We start from the raw sequence: 19865 nt of genomic DNA on the forward strand, positions 1-19865 counted from the left end.
CATCCACGGTGGGATTCGAACCCACGACCTCTGGATTAGAAGTCCAGCGCGCTATCCCCTGCGCTACGCGGACATAACAATGCTAAAGAATATTTAAATATATATACGACATATATTTATTACAAACCGTATCATCGATTGATAAATCAGTGGCAATATTTCTTTACTTTTCAGGGACTGGAATAATAAAGTTAACGAAAAAAACTGATAGACGATAGGGTCTACACATGATTTCCACGTGTTCTTCAAAATGCATTATTTTTACAATATTCAGTGCTTATCTGCCCCTTGTCAAAATAATTATGACGGCTTGTTCTAGCCACAACATCCGTAATATGCAGCCGGTAGTTTGATTTTACACCAATGTGACGTAACGGGTACCTATTTTATAGCAAATCAAATATTGAATCGAGGCATGCCAAGGCCCCGTGTTGAAGACCGTACTTTGACCTATAATGGTTTACTCAAAGTTTACAAATTGTGACTTGGATGGAGAGTTGTCTCATTTGCACTCATACCACATCTTCTTATATCTATGAACACAACAGTCAGCAGTACTGCCAGCATAAACAGACTGAGACATATATATTGTCTCTGATTTTTTAATTGGTTCTCCATTCTATACAAAAGGTCCACAAATTAGCGATAAGCGAACACAACATGTGGCCAGCCAGTTTACGGTCAGTTCTGTTATCTTTTTTTTTCCATGTCATTAAAATATTAGTGGGGCATTAAACTTGTATAATAATATAACTTTTACATCGTTTTAATTATGTGCTTTAAAATCCATCGTTTATGGAAATTTGTCATAAAATTTATGACCATGATAAAAAGATTTTGATATTTATTGATTCATCATTTAACATTACATAATTTGAAATTGACTTTCCTAATTATCAAAACAAAAATCTAAAATAAACGCTCGTCATATTTCATAGCAAACTGCAAACAATTAGTGATCATATCAACATAACTCAAATCTATAATTTATTTTTGCAAAATCTTGACTGTAGAAAGAAGTCATTTTCATGGATATCACGATCAATCAATGGAAGATTCAACTGCATCTGACAAAGTTGAACTCTGGGTGTATTTCTATTAGACGCATTTTGCTTTAATCAGTCCACCAACGAACATCTTAAAAGGTCCAAGGGTTCTTTAACGACATTTAGTTCACCATGTATCCAATTTAACGTTCTCATTCCGACTTTACTTGGCAGCTTATCTATATATCAAACCCAAACAAACGAAAGCCCCTTGCGTTAAGGTTGTACCTCTGTCAACGTATATTTGTTCCGCCTTACAGAAGTTCCACTGGAAACTCAGTTTGCTATAAACAATGTCATAATATCTATTCCTGTTGGAACAAAATTCTATACCATTTATTCCGCTAGGAACATATACTGTAATATTGGTTCCTGTGGAAATAATATTCCAGAATATTTTTTCCTTTTGGAACTTATATTATGATAGAACTTCTATTCTGTGACACCTCTTAGAAGCAGGGTTTAATTTGTACACCTGGTTTATACAATAATATATACATTTTTTATTCCTTTAAACAAAAGCTGTAGGAGATTCATATTGTACAAATATTTTTCCTATGCGTGTTCAGACATGCACCTGTCCTAAGTCAGGAATCTGATGTTCAGTAGTTGTCGTTTGTTGATGTGGTTCATAAGTGTTTCTCGTTTCTCGTTTTTTATATAGATTAGACCGTTGGTTTTCCCGTTTGAATGGTTTTACACTAGTAATTTTTTGGGGCCCTTTATAGCTTACTGTTCGGTGTGAGCCAAGGCTCCGTGTTGAAGACCGTACTGTGACCTATAATGGTTTACTTTTATAAATTTTGACTTGGATGGAGAGTTGTCTCATTGGCACTCATACCACATCTTCTTATGTCTATCTATGAACAGATTAAATCAAATACAACAGACCTGTACTGGACGCTGGAATCGATGAAGGCGAAGAAAACTTTTTATCGTTTAATAGAAAAAGAAATAATCACATTAATTCAGTTATATGAGTTTATAGGTATAGATATTTTCCAAACTGTAAGTAACATAAATTAAAATTGTGATACTTCGGAGAAAGAGTGACAAAGCTTATTACCTGCTAATTATATTATTTTATTACATGCAGTAACTGTTATCTAATACTACTATAGTATATGCATTTTTAAGATTGTGAACATTGTTTTAGATGAATAAACATATTAATAGATTGTAAAACAAATCAACACTGATGATGGTAAATCTACACAACAAAAATAAACCGCAAAAACATGGTTATTTTCTTCGTACAACTAAAACAGAAGAATTGCACATTATAAGAGACATTTATCAATCCGCTAAGGCGCTATTGTTTAAAGATAGATTACACCAAAGAGGGTGTCATTACTTGAGCAAGACCTTCTGAATCTTCTTTTTTATGGGGTTCATGTTCATCAAGCATACATCTTCGTTGTGGTGATAAGTGGACTGTTGTTCGTCTTTTCGTCGTTTTTTTTCTTTTGGAAATTTATTGTGTTCCCTTGGTATCTTCCTTTTTTTTATTCAAATTGTTTCACATTTTCATTTTACAACATAGGGTTATGTCCGTGACAATCAGTAGGGGACACGATTCGAGTTTGAACCCAATCAAATCTACATACTTATCCCGTTATACTTGGTATTTATAATATTGTGTTCCAAAAGACAACAAAGACTGCATCTGACAAAGTTGACCTCTGGATATATTTTTACTAGACACCTTCTGGTTACTGAGCTCTCTATTTTTGGCTTTGAGTTAATCGTAAAGGTAAACCTAGAAATAGGCACCGAACGCATCAAATATGGTAAATTAAACTTTAATTAACCAACGTTTTGGTTACTGTTGATATACTCAATCAGAGTATAACAATTATGAAGTTTTATTTTTATTATTGATAAACAACTATTTTAAATGAATTATAAACTTATAAGCATGTAGGAAATGTAAACATATAAAAGAGAGATACCTTAGAGAAAAAAAGAACAATATATAAGTACACATTATAATATTTTTGGCTTGGTTAAGTAAATAAATCGTAAGAAATCTTATTATAAATCTGTTTATAATGTGCTTTGATTTGCTTATTTGATAAGTTCTAACTTAACAGAACATTCAGCTTTCATCTGACAGACCTAATGATGACGTCAACTAAAAAAAAACGTCAATGCTACAGTCATCCAAATGAGCATGTTCTTTGCGGTGACATAATAAAGTATTATGTCATTAATTTTGCAATCCTTATAAAAGAATGTTTATTTTACATATAAATAAATAGAAATAACTCATTGATTCAATTTGAAAATTAAGGGTTTAAGTAGTCAGTTTCTGAATAAAATGTTTGAAGCAAAACAAATGACCCATTATATGTATACAGTGGCTGCATTTTTAAATTGTTATCTTATACATTTTCAATTAAAAAAACTTAAAAAAACACGTACATTTTGTGCGCCCGAAGAGCTTTATCAGGAACGACAAAGATGTATAACTACTTACGCGAAGAGCTTCTGACCAAAAGGGATCTTAAAAGAAAATCAAAATCCATCTAAGGTTTACCTTACTTAAGGAAGTTAGAACCATACCTTGGGTTAGCTAAATTATACCAAAAACCAACACGAATTTAAACCGTGAACGATTGCCCTTGCTTTTACTAAAGTTTACACAACTACATAATTAATAAACTGAACAATTTAAATTAAAACGATATCAATTAAATCCTGCGAGTGAATCTCGTCTTCTTAACGGTCGACAATCTCGGGAACTGACAGTCACCAAGGATACTGAGTCAATTGTATTAACAAGAACGTATGCCTATAATCTCTAAACTTTGTTTTCAGTGGTTTTTTGCTTATATCTTTTATTGCCCTTATGTTGCCGTTTCATAGTCTTAACATTTGTACGGAATGTCTTTTTCAGATCAAACGGCATATTGGAATGATGAGGTGTAGGTCTTTTGACCGATTTCCCAAGCTCATTTCTCTTCTTCGACCTTAAGTCATAGATGTTCTCGTAAATTTGATCGATTTCTTCCATGTCCACTGTTGACGTATCCGATGCACCACTTTCGCCTACGTGATTCAATTTGGTGGTGACAAATTCTGGCTCACTGGCTGGCGAAATGGAAGAAATATCTTTAATTCGGTTAATTATTGATTCAGGATTTCCCTGAGTTTGTCTCAGAGTTGTTGCTGACAAAACATGGAGGAGCGTGCCATATCGATGTCGCACCATACCAATAAATTGCATAAAGAGAAGAATGGCAAATATTGATAAAAACAGAAGTCCAAGTGGCTCAATGACTGTGTTACTACCAATTGCGGGAATGTGTATGTTCAACTGACCTTTTACCTCATTCATTGCGGACATAACAACAACCCACAATGCATTGACAAAGAAAAATGCAAAAGCTACTTTATCTCGATACTCTTTAAGACTTCGAGCTATTTCTTTTTCTCTCTTTTTATCCGAATCTATTGGTTTCAGATAGTTCAGGATAAGGTCCTTCCAGAATAAATTCTCGTCATCCTGTAATTCTTTCGTTTGACCATGATCTTCAGCCCAGGATGTATCATCTACAGATTCCGAATCTGGTTTGTCTTTGATTGTTTGTGCAAGGCTTACTCTTTTTCTCCTTGTTTGTCGTAAATCAGAACCATCATCAGGTACTGTCGATTCAGTATTTTTAACAATGTTCTGCACGCTTTCTAAAGATCGTAAAAGAACGAGATTATTATGCCATTGAAAATACGATGGGATCAGATCTGTATACGAAGCATCTTTAACTTTTGTTGTCTTTATTTGCTTCAGAATATCATCAAGGATATCTTCAGAGACAACTCCAAACTCTTCCTCTGTTTTCTTTTTTCGCCGTTGCTTGCCTTCGAACTGCTGCTCGAGAACCGCCGTTTGTGTTTCCCGGGTCCCCCAAGATACGTTGTTTAGATTACATATTGCATATACAATTAAAAACAAATATCCGGCTGGTATGCACACGAAGTACAAAAGTCCCCAGAATAAATCTGTCAATTCGTGAGGATGAAAAAGACCTGCTATTAGGAAAATTCCGATAAGAACGTACATGAAAACAGCAGTTGGTGTAAAGATTCCCTCCTCTGCTATGTTAACAACGGTTCCAACTAAAACTGCCATCATAAACATGGCGTAAATTGCACTCAGAGCCATTGCAACTGTCAACTGTGTCTGTGTTTTACATTTTAGGCAGATGAAAATGAAAACTAAAGTAGGACCATAAATCACTAGGTAAGCAACCCATGGACTAACACTATCCTTAAAAACGGAACTGATAGCAGACCGCATTGCCAGTAATACAAGAGATGGTCCAAGAATAGACGACAGAAACAAAATCCATTGATAGAAAATATAAAGATAGGAAATGTTTGTATTGTTTCTTGTTGTACGCTTGTAGCTTATCAGAAGATCCAAAATATTTGCCATTGTTGATGGCATCCATCTTCGCCTTTGATTGAAAAATTCACGAAACTCCTCAGGTGCAAATGTCACTGCTTCCGCAGCTGCACAATACTCTATTCGATAACCTTGTTGTAGCATCAATGTACAAAGCCAACGGTCTTCCCCTGTAAAAAAAACAAGTAAAAGGAGCACAATTTTATTCAAAAACATTTGAATTTTTTTTAGACGTATATTCATTTCCAGCCGAACTTGCTTCAAATATATATTTACTCATGTATTTACTAAAACTACATTTTTAGGGGAATTCCTAGGAAACTAATTCCACCCTAACTATCACAATAGTTTCGAGCAAATAGCTGACTAAATCTTCCAGTATTTGCCATCCTGTTTTATTGCATTACTTTTACATGTATTCACATAGCTTAACGACATCTAGATGTCAACATTCACACGAAAAAGGAGATACATAGTGTGACCACTATCATTTCATAAAGTGATGAATACTAAATTTGTTAGTTTTTAAATAAAAAGTCTATTAAAAAAAAATGCTGCTTCATCATCAATGTGCAAGTAAACAGTGTGTCCAGACGCTTGTCACTTAATCAGAAGATCCAAAATATGTACTAGTTTTATGGTTGATGGCTTGTTCATCATATACTTGTCATAAAGACTACCATTGTCAATTCATTGCCACGTCTTGTTAAGACATTTAGGGGTAAAAAAAACTAAAGATACATATTAAAATAGTAGATGCAACGGCATGGCCACTACTATAATTTAAAGTGATAAAAACTTAATTCATGCTACTAATTTCAATTATGAATAAAAGATTAAGTTCGATATGGAATTCTCCATACAAACAATGGCAAGGCAGATGAACTGGATTCTGACCTATGGTTTCATCACTGACTGAGATGTGCTGATCAGGCGATCTAAAATATTTAATTTCCTATGATTGAACATTGAGGTTATAACTTAATCAGTATGATTTTAGTTATCACTACGAAGCAAGAGTATGAATATACCTCTTTTCTAAATTTATATTTAAACGTTAAATACCAACTTCAAATTGCACACTTTTTTCCGGAAATCAAAGTCAAAGGGAACTTGCATGATCTTCGTGAAAGGTAAAACATGACTGTGTAGTTTGTAACATCATATTGCCAGACAGCAACTTACATGCGTTTAACCGTTCTGACATATACAGAGAGCTTTTGGGTTATGTTTGTCAAATGAAAAAATGAGTTACTGTCTCGTTAACCTATACAAAAAACATTTCTATAGAGAAATGACAGATATTAATGTGTTTACAAAAAACCATTATTTTCATTAATCATAAAGCTGGGAGCACATTTTAGTTGGCCTAACTACTGTATCTATACACTGTGTAAAAGTAATAACCAAAACGATGATCCATTGATAGTGTAAAAACGTAGATCAATGTAGACACCGAAACTTATGTTTTTGAATTATCGTAGCTAATCAATTCTAAGAACTAACATGATATTAGCGTTTGATTTACTGTAAATTTTTAAATGTCTACATCAAAATCTTCGCTCTCTGCTTGACATTTGTCTGTCAGCATAAGAATCAATTTCTAGTATTGTTCACTCTAGAATAAAGACCTGTATGGAATCAACCCTAAGTTATGTCTTCCCTTCGACGAAGGGGCATTATGTTTTAGAAGTGTTTCTTCTGCTTCAGTTTACATTCAACCTTGTCCGGGCTAACACTTTTTGTTATCTTTTGATATTGGCCTATAATATTTGGCATGAAGGTGTATAACCATAAGATGCTGTGTCGCATATCATCATTATAACAATACTTAGTAAGAAGATGTGGTATAATTGCCAAATGAGACAATTATCCAGAAGAGACCAAATGAAGTAGATGCAAGCAACTATAGGTCATCGCATGGTTTCCACGATGAACAAAACCTATTCTGTATAGAAAGCTTAGAAAGGTCCCAACATGACAAACTTTAAACAATTCAAACGAGATAACCTACGGTCTGATTTATGTACTAAATATAAACAAAATAACCAATATGATAGACAGCAACCAACGACAGCAACTAAAATACAGGCGACAAAAGTACAAACTGAAAAATCAGTTGAAAAAGGTTAAACTCGTCAGGTCGACACATGACCTTCATGTAAAATTGACCTTTTACATCAAGGTCAAAATATGTGATTTTTTTGGACATTTTCTTGACCAAGACATAACTTTCTTATCATTTGACAAAGGCTTTTGATATTTAGCATAAAAGTGCAGCTGTTCATATTAATTGAATCAATGTACAATATAAACTTTGCACATGCAAATCAATTATTTTGAAGCCCCAAAAAAAGAAGAATTTTGTAATACGTCATAAGCGCCATCCTACTCTATTGTATATATCATATAAGAGGTACGCAAATGTAAACAACTCAACTGTGAGTAGGTGTTAGCCATTAATATAGGAAGTTATCAATTCATTTGTAACTATCAGCACTTAATAGTGGATTGGAGATCTTCTAGAATGTAGAAGAATGGTGAAATAAGATTGTTATTTTTAAGGAGTTTCGACAATTATTACAAAACTAATCGAAACACTTATATAGAAATCAAGTTAAAATTTCCGGACAATATATATAAATTATTTGACGGCGAAGTCCCCATAGTAAATTTAAGTTCATAATGAAGATGATTGAAATTGTATTGTTACTTTTGGTATCAAACACACTTGCAAATGCCGTCAGTGACAGGGTCGACGCACCTTTACTTGATAACAACAATGCGCCACTAGTTGCCACCCTCGATTTGTCGAATGCCAATAAGCGTATCAAAGAATATGTTAGTGAAACAATGGAGACAAAGATGGCAGATCTGGTGAAGATGAAATTAGAAGAGGTTCTTACAACATTGCATTTAGAGGAAGATGTAAAGCGTTACATTGATAACGTTAAAAAGAATCTGACCGTCAACATAACTGATGATATAAAACGAATTTCTGATGCAAAGATTTTAGAGAAAGGTAATATGAATAAGTGTTTATTACGTCAGGATGGTGTAAAATATGCTCTGTGTAGTACGAGCTATTTCTTGTATATATATCAAATATGAACACTTTTTTATCTAATAATTTGATTTGATACAAACAAGAATATATTTTTTTCTTTTCATATATATGTAAATGCATGTATTAGATTTGGCAGGTATTGGTATACAGTTTTGTCGTATTTCATGCAATTCTCATAAGGAAATATTCAATGGTAGTGTCTCGCTTCGAGTGCGAGTACCGTGGTTTCAATAACTGGCCGGGTCAAACGAAAGACTTAAAAAGAGTAAGTGCTCCATCTCCAGTAAAACATAACATTTAGGAGTAAGAACAGAAGCTGGTCAGTTCAGAGTCAGAATAGTGTGCCAGGGTAGGAAAACATGCTTTCTGTGGACTGTCCCCAGGGAAAGCCTTGAAAACTACGGGGATGTAACTAAATCTTGGTCTCCCTGACTAGTAAAATAATTGATATATTATCAAACAGAGAATAAAATAAATGTACGTCCTTTAATTTTCTTTCATTTTCGAGTAAAATAACAAAGAGAAGCTATTAGTTTTGCCAGTGTAGGCAATAATTCTCACATTTTCTTTGTTATTTCTATAATAAAAATCTAGACAATCGACAATTGAGAGCGAGATGCACTTAATTAAGCATTTTTGAAATTTCAAGTCAAAAGACGACCACCTTCTTACTGTTCGATAAAATTAAATCTAGAATAGCACTTCGGACGTACGTAAATACTGCAGTTTTTCAAAATTAAATGAAAACGAAAATTATACTTTTACATTAAATCACATCTAAGTTTAACTCAGTCAATATAAAAATAAGAAGATGTGGTATTATTACCAATGAGCCAGTCAGTTCATTTTAATCCATTTCTAAATTTGTTTTATATGTTACAGAACCACGTCGAAAGGATGACCGTGCATTGTCTATATGCCTTGGAATCACGGGGAGCAGTATCGGCCAAATCAAATCTGTCAGACGGAATTGTAGCAGCAAGACAACGTGTGAAAGCATCTGCAAGGGAGTAGATAACAGGTATTGATATGTGGAAGATTACAGTATCAACTACGGGATAAATTGTAAAGAAAATTTCCGAAAAAAAATCATTTAGTGTCAGCTAATAAACTAAGGATAAACGTCAGCCAAAAATGACAATCGAACAAGTAGTATAGCACATTTATATTAAATGAGACTCTTTTAAGTATGAAGTTGCATTTGAAGTGAAAATTCATTTGATGAACAAACCTCGAAGTACTGATAGTTTACTTTCATTTAACAAATAATTCCTGGCACTGAGGGTCATAAGTAAGTTTTTGGACCAAAATGACATTACTGATTGTTGCTTGTTTAACTTCAGTGGCATTTATATCATGCATATTCAGGACGGCAAGATTGACATGCATTATTTGTTTTATCACTCAATGAATTTGAAGTGTTCATTAGGATGAGATTTATAGATTTTTACTGTGAATAAGAATAATATTTTCATTAAGTAAATATTTCAATGAATATCATATTCAAATGGCAAAAGATACTTCATAAAATTTAAATATCATACTCTTATTCTTTTTGGAAAAACAAGGAGTTAAATATCGTGAAATATTCTATGATTTCAGCATATTTACTGGGACATTTTTTCACTCAATGTGTTACTACATAACCTGTTTTGTTTTTCATAAGACAATACTGTGGTACATTATTTGTTAATGTTTATATTCAAATATAATATGTCGTATTCCTCATGAATCGGACTGTCAAGCAGTTTTAACTTAGCTTAGTTTTTCATGTTTCAGTTTGAATTGTTTCAACGCTCTGCATTTATATGGCTACCGTTCATATTCTACTGCACATTTGTATGGATACGGTGGATGTTCTGCCACATATTGTGGTCCAAACTACTGCTGCTGCCACAATTAATATCCAGATATGTCAGTTGGAATTATATGTATTAAAATGTATTCAAGATATTTGAACACAAACTGTTGTTATATCATTATATTGATATGAACTTTTAATGTTAACAGATGTAAATTTAGAAGTTTCAGGGTATTCGAATCAGTTAACTTGAAATACACTTCCTTTTTTTTTTACTTAAAATGCAAAGAAGGAAAATATAAAGATTGCAAAAAAAAGCGAAGAAAATCACGATTTGCAAGTAATTTTTTAACAGTGACCTCAAAGACTGTACATATGTGCTTTGTTGTTTTGTGAAATTATTTCATAGTAGAAGATGCTTATGGTTTATTATCACTATACATTTTTAAGAACAAGCAAATCATCAACCGTAAAAATATTGCCCCAGTTTGTAACACGGTTTCAAAAAGAAGATGTTTTTATTCAAAGACGCAGACATTTTCAATTCCAAATTGACATAAAATACATATCGGAAGCAGATTAAAAAAATTAGCTGATAACTATCATTTCTTTTAGGGCTCGGTCATTGACACCAAACTCTATATATCACCGCAATAGACTGCCTCTCCTAGACGTGAATTATTATACAGAGAGAGGTTGATGAAAAATGACGCCGTTGTGTAACTTTTATTGGGGATTTGACCTATAACATCTGCATTTGTTTGAAGAAAATATAAATATACATGTATTAGTTTACAACATTTTGACCTTCATCCTTCAACTGTTATCCGGACTGATCTTGCGAATTGACTAGGATTTTCAGGTTTTTTTTCTCATTTAACTGGGATCATTTAACTCATAATATTCAATAACGATTTATAAACCCGCGAGATACATGCATATGGGATTATTATGAAATTTTCCATATTTCGGATCATGTTTATGTTCTATTGGCATGCTGTCAATTGTTGTAATGACACATAATCCTGTAAGAAATAAATATGGCAGGGGTAGAATACCTTGATCATACTGCAGGTAATGTTTTGGTTCTGTTGGCATACTGGCATACGTCCTCATGATATTATCGTCCATCAAAGCTTTAGCACGGAAAAGACTAAAACATCCAGGGCTACACAATACACAACCAAACACGTGTTCTGCTGACTTTTGCAACCAATGCCCGATAGCATATTCAAATTTCTGGTACCAAACCACGGGACCTTCAATAAAGTATTTTTTTTACATATTTATATAGATTGCAATAGATACAGTATTTATAGATTATAACATGTCCTTTTCCATATCGGCCTCGGTATCATCCCGAGACTCCCATATCAGCCCGAGGCTTTAGCCGAGGGCCGATATGGGTCGAGGGATGATACCAGGGCCAATATGGAAAAGACATGTTATAATCTACTTATCACATATCTAAGTTCTGCAGAAAAGAGATAAACGTTCAATTATAACTATTTACTTAACCACAACAGGTAAAATCTAATAAAAGATTTTTCACATTTTCCATCAATTTTTTTCATTTACTGCATACAAATTTATTGTAACTTTTCCCCTTATTTTTGAATATGGTAATACACAAACGCGAGAATTTGGGGCTGAATTGATAAAAGTAGGTTGGACATTGTTACTAGTGGCCATTGTAGCAGAATTCTCATAATTTTCAATACAAACACCGTCATTGTTCGCCATTGTCGTTAAGAACGCAATGACGTCACGTCATTTGGAATCGGGGCACAATAACCAACAATCACTTTTTAGCCCCGGGCAACAATATGAGTAGGACTATTTTGCGGTTATTACATATGCAAAACCCAATAGTTTCGTAACAAATATGTGATAATCAAATATATATATATATATACCATTTTTTAGACGTACGTATCCCTTAAACAAATCATGGGTAAAATAGGGACACAAATTGAGTAAAAAAGTATAGGGAACTTGATTAAAATATATAAACATGAACATTCAAAAACAGTGCACCTCAAAATTGAAACAACAAACATGACAAACAACCAGAGCACAAAGTATGTAGTATTGTATAACACGAATGTGTGCTTTTATTTAGAATTTATAAATATTTCAACATGAACTTGAAAAGAAGGAAATAAATATAAATTTCCGTGATATCAAAATAGCGTACAATATCTGAAATATTTCTGTTTAATGTCGACAATTTTAAACGCGATTACGCGAAGTGAATTAAAACGATCTGTTATACGCCAAAATCTTAAGTATCAATATCTCTTAAATTTAATTATTATAAAAATAAGAAGATGTGGTACGATTGCCAATGAGACAACTCTCCACCAGACACCAAATGACATAGCCGTTAGAAACAATAGGTCCATGTACGGCCTTCAACAATGTGCAAAACCAAAACCGCATAGTCAGCTATAAAAGGCCCCGAAATGACAAATGTAAAACACTTCAAACAACAAAACTAACAGCCTGATTTATATACAAATAGAGTAAAATAACAAAAATACCGAACTCCTAGGAAAATTCAAAACGGAAAGTCCCTAATCAAATGGCAAAATCAAAAGCTCAAACACAACATGTTTGAAGACGCCAACCCTCCCACTAATCTGGGACAGTGGTGTAACAGTACAACATAAGAACAAACTATAAAACTCAGTTAAAAAGGGCTTATCAGATCGATACAAAGCAGAAAACCAACTAACAAAAACACAGACCGAACGTGGCAGGGAATTTGTTCATCCCCACAACAACAAAAAAAGACAGATTTGAGAGTACTCACAGTTACTGACAGCTTGTTCAAAGCCAATAACAACTAATAAAAAAATCATGTATCTAAGACCGGCATATAAATAATGATGTTAAGAGGTGTATTACCCAAAAGAGATAAACAAAATATATGCCATTATTTTTCAGTCGACTTCTCAAAATAAGACAAAATTTATATGGTTATTTACTGATGAAAAAATAAAGGCAACAGTAGTATACCGGTGTTCAAAAGTCATAAATCGATTGAGAGAATACAAATCCGGGTTACAAACTAAAACCGAGGGAAACACATTAACTATAAGAGGAAAAACAAAGGAACAACAGGAACACTGAAGTGCAACAAAAACAAACGCCAACATACATAGAAACGAACTATTTGATAACAACTGCCATATTCCTGACTTGGTTCAGGGCATTTTAAGAAAAAAATTATGGATTGAACCTGGTTTAATGGCTAGCCAAACCTCCCGCTTTATGACAATGTTAAAAAATATCGCTAAAATGACAACACTACGTGACAGAAATACAGCACAAACACACGCAAGAACATTCATCACAGAGAAACGCACAAACAAATAATATAATAGTCGACACAACATGCAAACCGAGGAACAACAACGAACATATTCCATCAACGACAAACACCACAGGATATCACAAACAATGACGTGCTTACGTAACTAACATGCAATCTCGAACTTTAAACAATCATTTTCACAATACTCGTCCAAACAATTTTCATGACATTGATGGTATTGAAAGGCAATTTCATAATTATTTGGACTACAAACGATAAGACATAAAATCTATCTGTAAAGAAACATTTAGGTTACTATCAAAAAAGGTCTAGATGTTAGAAGATATGTCTACAGTTAAACGTTGTTATTGTCACTTGTTTCATGCTTCTTGTCAAGTTTATGTGATTTATATATAAAGTGTCTAGAAAATCAACCTAACAATGTTAGAGCAGATTTGATTTTTTACTTCCTCCCCGGCCGGGGCTGGAACCTGTACTTTTCACTTCATACTTCTACGACAACACCGCCTAGCATTGAGCAGACGCCTAATCCCCTCCTCTAACTATAGCTGATAATAATCAGCTTTTGTTTCGGGAGGTGTTACCTTCTCGTAGGAATTAAACAAGGACATCTCACGCAATACACAAAGTATTTTTAAGTGTACAGACATCTCTTCAGTATAATTACAGGATGCTGTTCTATTTTTAGAAGCATACAATCACTGTAAATTTATATATATGTATGTATATATATAAAACGTCTAGATATTAGTCAACAATCTTTCTTACGAGGGCGCTGGATCGATGCGAGTAACGATACATGTACACAATAAATAAATTATATAAACGCCTAAAAAGTGTACAAAACAACACCAATATTAAAAAAAGGAAACAATAAATGTAAGTATCTATAAATATTTCGGATAACTGATATCCTTCATCAGTATGACTATGATGCAAAATAAATCATGTCAATCTATTCTGATTAAACTATAACAATCTTGAAATTTATACAATTAAAACCGAACACAACAACGCTTGTACAATTCTAAAATTTCAAAAATGACGAAGGTTATATAGGTATTTACAAAAGAGACTGCAAATATATGCTTCTAATAAAAATAGTAATGTGCGATATGAACTGGTACATTTCTAAAATTTCAAAGGTGACGACAGTTAAGATATTACAACAAAGACTGCCTACAAATACATTCCCAATGAACAGCACTGACCGATTTGAGCTGGTATAATATTTCAAATTTGACGACGGTAAAGTAATTACAACAGAGGCTGCGTATTTAAACATCCCAAATAAATAGCAGTTTGATAATGATTAAAAAAATGATAATGATAATAATTTTGACAAAGGTTAAGTAATTGAACGTGGCTGCGTACTTATACATATATATACAAGTGCCTAAGAATGTAACTTTAACACACGAATGAATGTTATAAAAATAGTTGTTATATTTTATATATTCACGCAATATTTCGCTAAACAAATAAGCTTCATCAGGCGGGTGCAGCCATCCAAGTAAAAATTGGATGGTGTAAAGAAATTTTTGCAGCTTATTGTACATGTCATTTAAATATATGTTTGCAGCTTATTGTACATTGCGATTCTTAAATCAACTAAATTTAATGTTCGGTTTGTTTATGTAGAGGGCTTAGTTGTTTAACTCTTTTCTCAAATCTTTTTAAAAGATAATGAAGCGTTATGATTTATATTTTTTTGTTTTCTTTTTAATGTTCTGAGCATTGTCTGTAAATGAAGGATTTGATATAAATGATAACCATAGGTTAATTTTAATACCCGACCCTCCTGGTTTAATGCGACCACATGTTGCTCCGACTTTCGGATTTTTCTTCATTCTATCAATCAGTAACTGGAGAGCTTCTGGTGAAAAATCAACATCACCGTCCAAAGCCATGACATATGTATTTTCTGCCTGAAACATATTTAGGGTGTATGCTTGAAGATGTACAATATTTAATTTTGAATGTTTAATACACTGTATATTAAAATAAGACTGCATGTGTAATAGGGGATCACTTTAAGGAACAGAATATTCCAAAGACAAATTAGAAGAAAAAATCTTAAAAATTCAAACATTGAATTAAAATTATGATTTCCTTGAGTATCCGTAGAATATTAAAACTTGATTAACGTTAGGGAATATATTGTATTGATAAAAGAAATGTTGGGAATGAACTGTCATGCACACTAGATATTCTTATCAAAACATATTCTAATTGTATGCTGCTTTGTTAGTTACAGTATGAATATGCCTTACCAAACAAAAATGAAACAAACTCAGTAAAATACCTGTTGAACTATGTCTTTCGGTAATGCGTTGAATAATGATGATGCGCTTTCAAAATCTTCGTCTAAAGGACTGCTTATTTCTTTTTCCACCAGTTTATATCCAAGCAAGTAATACATGTACATTATCTGAAACAATAGATGAATTGATAATCAAAAGATAGAGTTATAAATGAACACCAAGAAGCCCTTTTTATACTTTTAAACTACAAAAACTCTGTCTAAAATTAATTGCCCGAATAGTAAATGATAAAAACATTTGGAATCGTATTTTATATGCAATCGACGTTTAATCACATGCACGATTCGATGATCCAGAATAAATGTTTTGCTGAAAAATCAACACTGAAAATTTAAACAAAACACATTAAAAAATTTAAAACGACAAGGGACATAAACAAAACAACGTTGTCTAAAGTAATTGAAGGAAGGTTTGCTTAATTGTCTTGACTATTTCATCATGGTAAAATAAGAAATCTACGGAAGCCATTTTGATTTGGTAGATCGTTACAAAATATCTGTGTCATATAACGACGGATATGTTTCAACATTTGTCGTAGCCACAATGGCGTCCTCTTTACTTGTTTGTCAAACTCCGAAACAGCGGTTACGTCCTCCTTACTGACGCTACGTTGACTTTAGCGAAGCAACGTCACCACTGTTTCGGAGTTTGCTTGTTTGTTACATCACCGAAAGGGAATTACCACCGGAAATTGCAAAAGCAACACGACATCTTGTGAATAGAAATTATTCAGGCTCTTCCGCGTCACCCGAGTAGATTTCTGTTTTTTTGGGGGGGGGGGGGGGGGGGGGGGGGGGCGAGATTCGCCTGCACAATCTCTTGTTTTAAGTGTATAGTTTTGAGGACTGTTGTCTTTTTTGGCAATGGTTTTGGTCTGTCTTTATCGGCTTATTAGTTTTAAAAGCATCTTCTTCCCTTTTCAACCAAGTCATAAGTTTGTAAGGTTTCGAACATAACTGATTTTTGTTTGTAAATACTTGTAACAATTTAAAAAAAAAAAGACTATTTATAAAACCCACGTTGATGGAGCTTCTATTTGGCAATGTGGAATGTATGAATACGTATCCATTTCAAGTCAGAATCGTATCCGATAGACAAATGAATTGTAAACATTTGAAGGGTGTGTGTCTTTTGTTTTTGTGTTTCAACAAAATAATACTTTTAAAAAAGTTGAATTACATCAAGTAATAAAGCAGCATCAACTGTAGAATCGACACTGTCATCGTGTTTTGTATAGAGTGTATACAACAAACATTAATGCAAAATTTTAATAAAAGACTTTTTTGTGAAGATCTTTTGGTCATCTTTCATTAAGCATTCACACTAATTACAACATAAGCATAGCTGCATTTCGAACTGGTTTAGTGTATAATATTGAATTGTTGTAAATTAGGCCGTTAGTTTTCTGGTCTGAATTGTTTCACATTTTTCAAGTCGGAACATTTTATTGCTGACTATACGGTATGAGTTTTTCTCATTGTTGAAGGCCGTACAGTGACATATAATTACCTACATCCACGTCATTAAAACTCTGATGGTACATCGTCTCATTGTCACTGATACCACATCTGTTTATTCTTATATACGAGTAACTTTCGTTGAGCTCCGCCGAGAATCGCTGGAAGGTCAATAGCAATCAACTTGTCCGCCCGTCCGTCAGTCAAAAATCGTTTCAGCTCTGTAATTTATTTCAGAATGTAAACTAATTTATACATAAGCAAAGCTGCATTTTGAACTGATAAAGTGCATTCCGGTTACTTATTTTGAAACAAGTAATAAGGGCCGTGCAAAAAATCGGCGGAAAGATAATATTAATCATCCTATCCGCCCGTCCGTCACAAATCGTTTTCGATCTATAACCTTAAAATCATTACAGTTCAGCGATGAAACTTGACATGATTACTCAATTGGCAATAGTATTGTGTGTAGCGTAAAAGGAAGAAAAGCTTACAGTAAAGGTCATGATAAAAAACTTAATTAAACTTAGTGAATCGTTTCTGTTCCTTAACTTTTCAATCCCTCGGGATTGGGTAATGAAACTTGGCATGTGAATTCACTCTACTGAGAGGTATGTCAGATACATACATTGAATGTTATGTTCATCTGCTTAATTTAACTTATCCATCTCTGTGCATAGTTAAACTTAGCCTTCTTTGTGCATAAATATCAAAATTGTTTCAGTTCTTTGACTTTAATACCCCTTGCAGTTTTTGATTAATTAGTGGTGTATCTGCATTCTGGGGTATAAAACCATGTTTAAATCGAAAAACCAATCACTGTTTACTTGTTTACTATATCTTGGCCCTCTGTCATGGCTCCAATAACTATCCTTATCTCTTATCTCTTAACGCTATTCAAAAATTTCTTTTTTTTAATTTTTTCCTGACTATTTCTATCATTTTTTACCATACAATTTGTTTTGCATAATCATTTTCGGCCAGAGTTTGTAAAATTCCTTTTTTCAGCGCCAAAATATACATCCAAAAATTTCGGTTTACCTGTGACCATCTTTTCTTGTGCCTTATTTTGTCTTTGTCTTTAAGATGAACCACGAGCTTGTTTTCTCCTGGCAGAGTATAGTTAAGTCTTCCACCATAAGGGGTAACAACTTTGTCCGGAGGTAACATGTTTATCGGAATTTTATATACATCACTGAAATACAGGTAAAGCATAATGTTATTGTTTCAACCGAATGATCCATGAGTGCTTATTTTCAGCATGAAATTTAAAGATAAGAAGTAGCGGTATGGTGCCAATGAGGAAATTACCCACCAGAGACAAAATTACAACTTTAGGTCACCATTTAACAATGAGTATAGCGTATGGTAAGCTATAAAACATGACAAAATGTAAACCAATTCCAACGGCCTGATGTATGCTGACACGTAAAACGAAACAAATACATTTTGGTGTGTGTGTGTGTATGTGAAAAAGCTATGTGTATATCTTTCAGTATTCATTTTTTACATTTTTGATATTGTTTTGGGTAAGTTTTTTGTAGTAATTTGAGTCTGCACAGTTTTAATGTGTAATTTTGGAAATTTTGGACTTTTAATATTTTTCTCTAACATAGTCATACGGTTTAAAGAAAAAAAGAAAAATAAACAATTTACGTTCCAGCTTCAGTGATGATTTCCATTAGTTGTTTCACAAATTCATTTGGCTCCCGTTTCCCTTCTATAGTCTCCATAGAGTCATCAAACAAAATATGAGCTGTTAAAAGAGAAAACAATCGTCAGTACTAACATTACATATAAGGTATAAGGAACCATAAAGTGATAGTCCAACCTTGACTCTTAGCAGTTGTCTTTGCTTTAACAAGGATTTTTTTCACTGCTTTAAGTTATTTTCAGACACTTTTTCTCTTCTGTATTTTCCCCGAAAATTTTACTATTCTTTAATTTCTGCATTATTGTTTACATTACAGTTCAAAAATATATATAATTTACTAACACAGTCATAAAATGTAGTTTTATTTGTTCGAACAGGCGAGTATCACTAAGTTTTTCAGCTGCTTCGTGGTGAGTATACAACACATTATAATATTATAATATATATATTTCGACAATGTTAGTATAAAATTGAGAATGGAAATGGGGAATATGTCAACTGAAGAGACAACAACCCGACCAAAGAGCAGACAACAGCCGAAGGCCACCAATGGGTCTTCAATGCAGCGAGAAAATCCCACACCCGGAGGTGGTCCTCAGCTGGCCTCTAAATAAAATTGTGTGCTAGTTCAGTGAAAATGGACGTCACACTTAACTCCAAAACATATAAATGAACTAAAATGAAAAAACATACTAAACTAACAAAGGCCAGAGGCTCCTGACTTCGGACATGCGCAAAAATGCGGCGGGGTTAAACATGTTTTGTGAG

At 33.3% G+C, this 19865-nt stretch overlaps 1 protein-coding gene, 1 long non-coding RNA gene and 1 other non-coding gene across 5 annotated transcripts in view; 1 reads left to right on the forward strand and 2 right to left on the reverse strand.

Annotated features, from left to right (window-relative positions):
- On the reverse strand, positions 1-73 carry Trnar-ucu (transfer RNA arginine (anticodon UCU)). The gene has a single exon. It is a non-coding gene; the product is annotated as a tRNA-Arg (tRNA).
- A 1898-nt stretch (positions 74-1971) lies between these two features.
- Positions 1972-19865, reverse strand: part of LOC127735028 (chitin synthase chs-2-like) — a 41688-nt gene continuing 23794 nt past the window's right edge. For all 3 annotated transcript variants that reach the window (XM_052245107.1, XM_052245108.1, XM_052245110.1), the window contains 6 exons: positions 19100-19199; positions 18485-18638; positions 15968-16093; positions 15455-15590; positions 11381-11581; positions 1972-5624 (listed from right to left, as the gene is read on the reverse strand). In XM_052245107.1, the coding sequence (XP_052101067.1) occupies positions 3850-5624; positions 11381-11581; positions 15455-15590; positions 15968-16093; positions 18485-18638; positions 19100-19199 (2492 nt within the window). In that variant the 3' untranslated portion in view covers positions 1972-3849. The remainder of the gene's footprint in view (positions 5625-11380; positions 11582-15454; positions 15591-15967; positions 16094-18484; positions 18639-19099; positions 19200-19865) is intronic.
- LOC127735032 (uncharacterized) lies at positions 6746-11400 on the forward strand. The gene is made up of 3 exons (XR_007997948.1): positions 6746-8476; positions 9404-9542; positions 10301-11400. It is a non-coding gene; the product is annotated as an uncharacterized LOC127735032 (long non-coding RNA).

The sequence above is a fragment of the Mytilus californianus genome, unplaced genomic scaffold (genome assembly GCF_021869535.1).
Source record: "Mytilus californianus isolate M0D057914Y unplaced genomic scaffold, xbMytCali1.0.p SCAF_3, whole genome shotgun sequence".
Taxonomy (NCBI): Eukaryota; Metazoa; Mollusca; class Bivalvia; order Mytilida; family Mytilidae; genus Mytilus; species Mytilus californianus.